The sequence below is a fragment of the Dysidea avara genome, chromosome 6, assembly GCF_963678975.1.
Source record: "Dysidea avara chromosome 6, odDysAvar1.4, whole genome shotgun sequence".
Classification (NCBI taxonomy): Eukaryota; Metazoa; Porifera; class Demospongiae; order Dictyoceratida; family Dysideidae; genus Dysidea; species Dysidea avara.
In genome coordinates, this window is record NC_089277.1 from 39751721 (window position 1) to 39763274 (window position 11554).

Here is an 11554-nt window from a genome sequence, read left to right on the forward strand (position 1 = left end):
GCAGCTAAACTGTCTACATGGTGGTTTCTTTGTAGCTGAACTCTCTATAAGATGACTTCATCTAGCTGAACTCTCTACAGGATGATTATTTTGTAGCTGAACTCTCTACAGGGTGATTTTTTGCAGCTGAACTCTCTCCATGATGGTTTTATTGTAGCTGAATTCTCTGCAAGGTTACTTCTTCCAGCTGATCTCTCTACGGGGTGATTTGTTTCTAGCTGAACTCTCTACAGGTGATTTGTTTGCAGCTAAACTCTCTACATGGTGGTTTCTTTGTAGCTGAACTCTCTACATGATGGTTTCTTTGTAGCTGAACTCTCTACAAGGTAACTTCTTCTCTACATGGTGATTTGTTGTAGTTGAATTCTCTACAGGGTGGTTTGTTTGAGGCTGAACTCCCTACATGGCGGTTTCTTTGTAGCTGAACTATCTACAAGGTAACTTCTTCTAGCTGATCTCTCTACAGGGTAATTTGTTTGTAGCTGATCTTCTACAAGTTGATTTGTGTGTAGCTGATCTCTCTACAGGGTAATTTGTTTGTAGCTGAACTCTCTATAAGGTGGCTTGTTTGTAGCTGATCTCTCTGCAGGTTGATTTGTTTTAGCTGAACTCTCTACAGGGTGATTTGCTTGTAGCTGAACTCCTTACATTGACAATGTGTCTAGTTTCTAGCTGATCTCTCTACAGAGTAATTTGTTTGTAGCTGATCTTCTACAAGTTGTATTGTATTGTATTGTATTAATGCTTTACAGTGACCAGCACTGAGTTGATTTGTGTGTAGCTGATCTCTCTACAGGGTAATTTGTTTGTAGCTGAACTCTCTATAAGGTGATTTGTTTGTAGCTGATCTCTCTGCAGGTTGATTTGTTTGCAGCTGAACTCTCTACATGGTAGTTTCTTTGTAGCTGAACTCTCTACAATGTAATCCTTCTAGCTGAATTCTCTACAGGGTGACTTGTTTCTAACTGAACTCTTTACAGGTGGTTTCTTTGTAGCTGAACTCTCTACAAGGTGACTTCTTCTAGCTGATCTCTCTACAGGATGACTTGTTTCTAACTGAACTCTCTACAGGGTGATCTGTTCATAGTGGAACTTTCTAGTGGGAGATTTGTTTGCAGCTGAACTCTCTACACGATGGTTTCTTTGCAACTGAACTCTCTACAAGGTAACTTCTTCTATCTGATCTCTCTGCAGGGCAATTTGTTTGTAGCTGAATTCTCTACAGGGTGATTGTTTGCAGCTGAACTCCCTACATGATGGTTTCTTTGTAGCTGAACTCTCTATTAGGTACCTTCTTCTAGCTGATCTGACTACAGGGTGACTTGTTTGTAGCTGAAGTCCCTACAGAATAACTTGCAATGTAAATATATTCTATAATGGAGTAAATTATAAACGTAGCTGAATGCTCTATTAGGGTGACTGTTCTATTAGAGTATCTCGATCTCCCATATGCTACGCGTAGTTGGCTTTGGAATCATAACTCAGTGGTTTGTACTCCGATTCTTCTGTACTACTGCAAGGACTTTCTATGATAATTATTCCAGCTACACACCGATTTTCAGCTCACTGCATGCTCTAAGCAGTTTGCCTGGTAGGCGTGAAAACTAATTGTTTTTATAAAAATCGATCGCGTAATTTTGACACAGGTTGGGTTTTGTGTCATATCTCGATGGCCTTAAACTGGATTCCTTTCAAACCACAAAAAGGCACTCCTACGATAGTTACTCCATCTACATAGCAATTTTCAGCTCATTCCTTCAAGCGGTTTACCCTGTGGGTGTGACAGACCTTCGACCTAATGTTACGCAAATAATCGGTCATAACTCCGTGAATGTTCATCGGATTCCTTCCAAACGTGGTACTGAGATTCGCCTTAATGAGCCCTTTACGTGTGCCAATTTTCAGCCCGATTGAAGCACGCGTTCGTGTTTTATGGCGGATTTTGCAAAGTGTGCGAAAAGAAGAAGTAGAAGAAGAAAAAAACGAAGAAAAAACCCAAACTTTGGCCGCTCGTATCTCGGAAATGGCTGGAGCGATTTTCTTCAAAGCTGGTATGTGGACTCCCCTACCTAGCCGGCACGTCTGTAGCAACTTTGGTTTCAATCGGATAAGGGATCACGGAGCTACAAAGGTGTGAAAATCGCATTTACTTTCTTCCTGTAAATATACTCACTGTGTGGCGCGCCGGCTTCTTGGGCCGCACAACACACTACCGTGTGTCTTGATCATGATCTGTCAACTGTCATCAACACTTAGAGTTATAATTACATACATACATACATACACAAGTTTTCTGGCTGCTCTGCTTGTACCATATAGTTCACTACCTGCTACACATGTCATCTTTAAGAGAGAAGCTGTGAAAATTTAATTACATTAAACTTGGGGCATTACTAATTCAGGACACAGATAACTTGTGTGTGCACATTATAGTAAATGTGTTTCTGGTAATACTAGCTCTACACTGTCTAGCTACCTCACTACACTGTTACCATGGGACACCTCTCTGTAGTCTGATTTCAGGGATCTAAATGTTGTGTACATAGGACCATGGACCAGTATCCTGAATCAAGGTGTCCACATTTCACAGTGGCATTTTTTCCAGTGTACCAAATAACTATACAACATATAATATTATACCGGTCTGTCTGTACATATATATATATATATATTTGTTAATGTACAAACTCATATTCGTACATATGTAGTTAGCTACTTATTTACAAATTTATATAATTGTTAAATACTTTTATTTGGCTTAAAAACATTAAGTAATCAATCATATACAATGCACACATTATGTACAGTCATACAGCATTATTAGTTATATACAAAATCAATACACACAGAAGTTATGTCATCATGTATATCATGGAGTAGTTCTGCACTAGGGAGGTGCAGGCACGTGGCAATAAGACTGGACACATTTTCATCTCCTTATCAAACATCGTAGAGGATGCCATGCATCAATCCACTGGTTGGGATCAGCCATCATCATCTCCCATTCGCTAACTTCACTCCCAACACTATCCATCCACTTGTTCTTATTACCAGATTGTGGCTTGGGTCCAAGTCTAATACCACCTACAAATTCATTAGTGTTACGATGTGGTTCCCATATTGTGATCTCCAGTACTCTATCATATGATAACTCCACATTTGTCACTTTGTCAAACTGGTACATTGTATTGTAGGTTGGGTTACTGCCACCTCGAATAACCACTGACTTGAACTTCTCCTGTTTTCCTCGAGGAAGCAGTGTGCTACGAAAATACATGCATTTATAATTCAATGTACTTGTATCCCATCATCCACCATCTTGTATCCCATCACCCACCATCTTGTACACCATCATAACACTTTGTCCTACTGTACCAGTTAATTATTATTGTGATAAAATCAAGATACTCTAATAGAGCAGTCAACTACCCTAATAAAAACACTCAGTTACTATATATAGTATATTATGTAATCATTTATGAAGTCATAGTGTTGGAGGGATTTTCATACACCTAAAATGTGTTGTTTTAACACTTGATTATTATGGAAAAGTTGCAGTTACAATCTTATTGAATGTAGCTACTTGACTAAGCGGCCAGATAGTTTATTTTGTTGTTGCAGAGACTTCTATACCACAAATAGTACACAAATTAAATAATAATGAACACGTAGCACTGTTGATGAGCTAAGGGACTACAACGTCAACACAGTGATTTAACAGGGCTACAATTTAAGAGTTATGTATACACTTCATATTATGTACTAACTACAACTGACCATTGTAGGTATGTCCCTTGATCACAAGATGTCCGTAACCCTCTAGCTTGTTGGATCCAGACATTTAGACTACCTCTTCCTTTCTCCTTCCCTGATTTGCTTGTGTCAGGTACAAACTGTATCATCACTCTCAAGTCTCCGAGGTGCACTGGTTTATCTGTACCAGCCTGTAAGAACAGTTAATAGCGTTACAACTGTAAAATGACAAAATTAACATCTTATAGATTCAAACACATATCATGCAATCAGGATCACACTATTGAAATGCTGTCATTAGGAATCACCCATTTCGAAAGTGTTTCTTAACCAAACTATGGTAAAGAACACATCACATCACTAAGAAGAATACACATACCTTCATTCCCAATCTTAAATCAGAGGCTGAGTCACGATTAATCTTGGTGTTCATCATAGTTAATGATCTCAACTCATCATCATTCATTTCAAGGAGATGTTTCTTTTTGCTTTGTCGAGGGAGTGTAGCAGAACTTCTAGGTTGGTCAACTGACTTTGCTATCCCATTATCACCACTATTGGGGTGTAGCAGTATTGGTTTGGGTTGACTGGAGGTATTGGTTTGTTGTAAAGTATCACTAGGCCTGGTATGACCACTACTAGCCTTCACCTTGTCTCTGTTGGTCCCAATTGTGATGTCCTGGAAGAGTTAGCAATAGTATGTGTGTCATAGTAAGGATAGGGCTCTGTAATATACCTTATTTAGTCATACCGAGGTAGTAACAAAAATTATATTGATGCCAAAACGATACTGAATTGAAATGTCTGAACACATATTAAAATACAAGGAATTAGATGTGGCATCAAAAGTAACAACATAACAACACACATCACTAGTATATGTGACCAGATCTGTGAAAACCCGACATGATGGCGCAAGCTTAAAGTTTTAGTATAGGCTATTGATTGCAATGTGTAAAATATTTGCATAAATGAACGTAAAATTTTTAAACGCTTTGTTTTTATGAAGAAAGGGTGCAATGATAAAAACATTGGTATCATCTTATTCGCTTACTCAAAAGGAGTTCGAAACTCTTTGTTTCATAGCAGTAGCCTAAAGGATATGTGAGTTATGGGCATTTGTTTATGTCATGTCAAAGCGGTCGTATGCGATCAATTTTGTTTCACTGATTTCGTCTCTGTAATTAATGAAGAAAGATGGTAGGAGAAAAAACTCACCATGTAATGGACTCCCCTATTCATGGCGAACACGATGGTGCAAGATGCAACTCTGTACTACATTGTGTTTGTAAGTTACAGTTGTTTTTGTAAGCACCTGTAATTTATTTTCCCAATACTTGCTGTACAAATCGATCTTTACGTTGCTGCTACTTTGTAGGGCTGTAACTACAAAAGTTGTTGGCATACAAGGCTGAAACTTGGCCAGAGCATGCACTCGGCTAAGTAGATTATAAATATTCAATAATAAAGAATTTGACAAATGCACCATTATGTTGGGTTTTCGCAGATCTGGTCACATATTGTTTATTATAAGGTGGTGATTGCATTAGTTTCATAAAAGATAGTGAAAAGACGTGGTTTGTTGTTTCATATTCAGCAGGCAGTAAAGATGAGCAATGGATTATCTATCCTACTAGTGATGGAATAGAAGGTAGTCAACATCTTTACATTAAAATTGTAGTTCAACAAATACATTTCCACTTCTACAATTATAGGATATTGTGACATCAGCTAATGTGCTACATTAGAATTAGTTGACTGGGTACATGTGGAAGTACATACATGCTGACGTCACTATATAAGTGTTACTGGAGCAATACTATAGCACACACAAAATGAATAGACACAACAGATTACATAACATTCATACCTGACAGCTGCTGCTTTTCAGTAGTGACGAATGTTGTGTGTTCATCATGTTTGGTTGAATGTTGGTTGTCATGAAGTTAAGCATAGCTGATTCTGGTAATGAGTATCTCTTGAGTGATGAATCCTCATTAGTTCCTATGAAACAACCAGGTAGTTACCTAACACATATTAAGGAAATGGAACTATTAACACAACTGAGATTATTCTATTAAACAATTTTGTTGGTGTAACATAGCAATGAACAAGTATGATTTCTCATTTCTTCCTAGATCACACGTAACAGGATCAAAATGATGATGAACTAATAGTTTATGTACAGGCAGTTTTGAGTGGCCATGTCTTGCTAATTGCAAATAGTCCTTCACAAAGTTATCGTGGTTTGCTTTTTACTATTGCATTGATATTACTAGGTAAAATTCTAATAGCACCCAGTTCTAGTGAGTGTTCTCACACCACAGCAGTACACAGTCTGTGTGTCCAAAAGTAAATTACATGGTTGCCTGGGCACTGCATGATAATTTTTGTGGCATCATTATATTAACAAGAGTTCATAATATGAACTCTTGTTATTAAGAAGCACTAAAAGGTGCAAGATTTTTTGTTGTTAATGAACTGGTATAGACTGGCTCAGCGAAAACCAGAAGTTTCAGCCAAAAACATGGAAAATAAATTACAGGTGCTTATTTAACTGAAACAAGCTACAAAGATGGAACCTGGCACAATCTGTTCACCACAAACTGACAAACCCACATCAATGCTTTCTCCGTAGGGGGTGGCTTTTTGATGTATGTATGCCCTTGAACATGACTGGACAGAGTGGCTTTATCCCAACACACGGGTAGTTGGAAAAGGCGGATACGGTCGGACGCGGACGCGGACACAGACATTTTCAAAAAGGACTTTTACATTTATATAACAGTTATTTTTCATACCTAACGCTGTTTTTACAGTAGTCTTCGCCTCCAGACCCAGGCATCGATCTTTTCATAGCACTTATCCATTTATAAGCGCACGTGCAAAGGATAGACTAGCACTCTAAAGACCATTATAGTGTTGCATACGTGCTCTATAAATCTAATTCAGAGTCACAGAGATTAATCTAGCATGTCCCAACTTAATCTCGTAGGCCAGGTCCTTGAAATCCTCAACACTCGGTATAAGCGCCTGCGCCTTATACTAAAAGGCGTAAGATTGTGGATTTGGCCTGCTAAGCTAAGTTGCATGGGGCATACAAGCTAATCTCTACAACTATATAACTCTGTATTAGACTTTAGAACATGTGTACAACACCATTATGGTCTTTGGCATGCTGTGGAGTGCTGGTCTAGTCCTTCGCACGTGCGCTTATAAATGGATAAGCGCTATGAAAGGATCGACGCCTGGGTCTCGAAGCGAAGACTGCTGTAAAAACAGCGTTAGGTATGAAAAATAACTGTTACATAAATGTAAAAAGTGCTTTTTAAAAATGTCCGTGTCCGTGTCTGCGTCCGACCGTATCCGCCTTTTCCAACTACCCCCAACACACATGTTATACCTTGGTCACCACTTAACATGGTAACTGGCTTGTTCAGATCTTCAATACTGGTGCTACTTAATGTCTCCTCATTAATGCATAACATTCTGTCAACAAAAGAATGACATATAATACACCTGGATTAAATAACTATAGTGACAATAATTTGTAACATGAAACCCAATTCAGCCATTCATCATAAAATGTGACTGGATCTGTGAAAACTGGTCTCATCGCCCAAGACAGGACGTTTGGTTTTTTCACAAAGCTTTATGAATGCACTATCAAATTTTACTGTCACAGTCGACCAAAGTAAAGTGGTCTACTTTTGCTAGCTGCCTTTATCAAGCACAGTGGCAAGCCGTATAAGTGGTCTGGGGTCTTGATTGAGCCCTGGCCAAGACTGCACGTGGCTGTACAGCTCCGTGGTATTGGATAATGACCTGTGCTGTACATTTCCTTTCGTTATAGCCAGTTTTAAGCCCTGAATGACCCATAACTTGGCCTAATTCATCCCAACACATTCCTCTTCAATTTTTAAAACAGCATCTATCCCACCTTCCAGGCCCCCGCCTCCACCCTTTTGGAGCTTGCCTGATACAGCCAACCTTGGTTAAATAACTATCTAAAATGGTGGGAAACTTAGCCATTGACTATTTCTTCAGTGGATGATCTGGGAGGTAATAAATTGTTGTAAAGCGTGTGAAAATTTGGTACGTGTAGCTATCACCATTGGCAAGCTACAACACGCTGAGTATTTAAAACCGGCATTTCTCGATACTTTTAAATGGGTGATAGACCGGTTTTCCCAGAGACAGTCACAAATGATTCTTCATGACACTGGTAATTAATGTTAAATCTATAATGAAATGTTTGTGCTATTTTATTGAATAAAAGCGTGATTGATATCATAAAATGTAGAGACCAATAATTATTATGCTGTTATACTGATTTATCTACTAAATCTATGGTACAGAGTCAGAGCTCCCTATCACCCGGTAACGGAGCTGAATAACATCAGCCTATCATACAGTTATCCCTGGAGATGACAGCTATAAGCATGGGGAATTCATTAAAAGGTTCACTATGCCACTAGTTTTATTGTGCAACCAAGCACATACAATATACACAGGAAGAGAGTGATATAACATGTCAAATTCTAAAGGTGCTATTCTTTTCAACAATAATAATTATTATCATCAATAGAATGCTAGTAACAATAGCAGAGTCATCCATCTCTCAATAAAGCATATTGGGTTGGTGCCATCCCATCAGCACCATCTGAGCAAATGATCGTGTTGGCCACTGAACACCAAACCTGCACAATTAGTATGTCTTGAAACAAATTTAGTGACAGTCGAACAGTTTTCTATATTGTATGAATATAGGCACATTCTCAATGAGATGACACAATTTGTAACATTGTTAAATAATGCAACATCTGATCTAGGACCCTGTTCATTAAGTGAATTCCACCCACCCTATATCTATAATTATGAGTAACATCCTCAATGATGTTTCTTGATGTTGTGATTATGAAATTTGATGTCACAATTGACAAAATGGCCGTGTTAGTACGGGGGCTTCAAAGACTTTAGCACACAGTATTCGAAATGAATGTTGTCTGTAGTGTTTACACATGGAACCACAAGATGATAAAGGTAAGAAGTAGTACATGTACCGTGATGGTGCAAAACATGCTCCATCCAATAAGGAAAAAAATTTTTAATTCAAACACAAACAGGCTTATTTGTATTGCATTATATATGCCTCACCTTCTGGCGCCCTTTTTCAAACTTATAAATGCTATCATAGGGAACACTATCTCGCCCAATACCTCCCTGTACAAAGTCCCCACACTATGGCGGCCACTTTGTTTTGTGACCTCATAGATATACACAAACGTAACTGAAACACCATTGCAGATATCACTCATACAATCTATCAAACTATAAAATTAATAACGTCTAAATAAGTACTAAACTTCTGAGAGGCCTACAATGAGAGCCAACAGTGACTGTTCTTAGACATGGGACCAACAGCAGAGAGGAATATAGTCCAGATGGATTTTTAAATTTATTTCATAGAACAACAATTTAATTTTATCAAACTTATAAATTGAGATGATTCAATTAAGGCCTCTAATGATAAACATCACAACCCTTGTCCATCTCACTAGAAAGTGTCCAAACTACAACGAACCATAACACTGAGCTATACAAAAATGCAATCATACTAACAAAATTTGTTGATGCAAACATTTTTGAAAGAGACTAGGTGAATTTGTTAGTAGGTAAAACGGATTTGTATTATACAAACGATTTGACAGATTTTAGTTTAGCGAAACATCAATCACTTGCCAAACCACCCATCCTTCCTCTCACCAAACTTTCTCCTATATGGTATAACTATCTCCTCAAATAGTGGTAAAATTTAATGGATACCATCCAGCAATAACATCAAGTAGATACAGCAAGGACAAGAATCAAACCAAGGTCTCATGGATATCACATTAAAACACTAACTACTGTTGGCAGCTATCCACTACCTTTAGTTGCCCAACACATTGAGAAGAAAACACAGCTGAGCCTGATATTATCAATGTATACACCACCAATTCAGTTAATTAGTAAGGGATTGCATATGGCAACACAATATTTAACAATTATCCAATACTATACTGAAACCAAAATTGTAATATCACATAATACTAATGTATTACTAGTCACAATACTGAGTCTGATAGTCATGAGGGAATCTGTATGTGATTTGAAACTGATTTGAAATTTTACACTGTAATTGCTATAGTGTGATTAGTGAGGTTGTTACTGGGTTCTGAAGGACAATAAGTCATGATTTTAACACTTTTAGCTACCACTGCGAACTTGCGTTGGTTAACGATAAGATTGCAAGATCAGTTTTAGCTAATTATTTGCATAAGCAAAAATTGCTATATAGTTGATTTGTGATTGCTAGCTGAAAGGCGTACATGATTGCTAGAGGTGTCGTACCCCTCAGATGGTCAGACCTGCCTGAGATGGCTATAGAGCTACTCCCATGCTGGCCCTCCAGTGCCTAACTGAACCAATAAGGAAGTATATACCATCTGTTATTATTACATCACCGCTACAATACACAACATGCACCATTGAGACACTCACACTCTCATATCACAAAGAGTACATCTCCACGAATTACTGTGCAAGTCGTAGCAACGATGTTGTTTGCACGCTCGTTTAGTACAAATCGGACACGACGCTCCCCTGTTTATGATCAGACCAAACCGGACCCCACAACAACTGCAACACGAGGCCGTGTAACTATTACTCTTTTGCTCCAGTCTATCTACTTCATTTCGTAGCCGCCTGGAAAGAAAGTGGGCGATATTAAATGATAAAGGACACAAATAAAGTCTCTTCTAACTTTAGGCGATTTTCTTCGTCTCGTTGTAGTTGTAGCTCTTCTTCAAACACACTACTCAACGCGTCCTCTTCTTCCTCAGTGAAGACGATAGAATATGACTGCATCTGGTCACCACACATCACCAAACGCTAGTTAAAACTGTTGTAGTTAAACCCGCCCCTTTAACTCCTCCAGACCTCTTAACAATGCTCGTTCGGATCAGGGATGAGTTTTTAATATCATCATTCTGTGATGTCATTCCATAATGTCTAGCTGTGCTAGTCACGTGATCATAAAGAATAGTGATTCCCAGATGACTAACAGAGTCATTTCTCTTCTAGACCAGTCAGGGCCGCCCACAGGGGGGGCAACTGGGGCATTTTGCCCCGGGCCCCAGCCTGAAGGGGCCCCAGCCTGAAGGGGTCCCAGGAGGCCCCATGAAGGGCCCTCTGAATACCTGTTTAAAAGATCGATATACTCTAATAGAGCAGTCACAGTATTCTTCAGAGGAGCAGTGTAGCAAGCTTATAGATAAGGAGATATGGTTGGTGATGGGTAGTTATTGTCATTGCCAGCAGGTTGTGACCTTTTTTTTTTTTTTTTTGTCTTCACCTTGCAACTTGGGTCAAGGGCCCCACTTTAACTCTTTGTCCTGGGCCCCTTAATTTCTCTGGGCGGCCCTGAGACCAGTCACTGCATATTCTCGTCCCCAGACTACAAGGGGGGCAGTGAGACTATCACTGCACTAATACAGAAACAATAAGAGTTTACTTTAAAATAGTAGCCAGCGAGAGTCCGGCAATGGGAAGCATAAAGCAACATGCTACTACATATTACAGTTGTAAATCATTACCTGAACAATATTTAGCTACCCACTGACATCAAACCATCCTTGTAAATACCTAATCCTCCTGTATTCTCCAAACCATGATACATGTGTGGCAAGGCTTCCATTAATATAAGTGCTGTGTAGTAATGCAGGAGTTGATCAGATGGTGCTACTACACAGGTAATTTT

The 11554-nt window shown here is 38.8% G+C and overlaps 1 protein-coding gene across 1 annotated transcript; it reads right to left on the reverse strand.

Annotated features, from left to right (window-relative positions):
- Positions 1 to 2715: 2715 nt before the first annotated feature.
- Positions 2716 to 10791, reverse strand: LOC136258999 (uncharacterized). Its single transcript, XM_066052403.1, has 7 exons — positions 10559 to 10791; positions 10297 to 10500; positions 7157 to 7242; positions 5624 to 5757; positions 4133 to 4432; positions 3778 to 3944; positions 2716 to 3263 (listed from the first exon to the last, which is right to left on the reverse strand). Exons 1-7 carry the CDS (start codon positions 10675 to 10677, stop codon positions 2930 to 2932), a joined length of 1344 nt encoding a protein of 447 aa, XP_065908475.1. The 5' UTR covers positions 10678 to 10791; the 3' UTR covers positions 2716 to 2929.
- Positions 10792 to 11554: the final 763 nt, after the last annotated feature.

Coding starts and splice junctions, on each gene's coding strand:
- LOC136258999 (XM_066052403.1), bottom strand. CDS start 10,677: ATGTGTGGTGACCAGATGCAGTCATATTCTATCGTCTTCACTGAGGAA. Junction 10,501..10,558: donor GACGAAGAAAATCGCCTAAA/GTTAGAAGAGAC, acceptor CTTTCTTTCCAG/GCGGCTACGAAATGAAGTAG. Junction 3,945..4,132: donor ATTTAAGATTGGGAATGAAG/GTATGTGTATTC, acceptor CTGTTCTTACAG/GCTGGTACAGATAAACCAGT.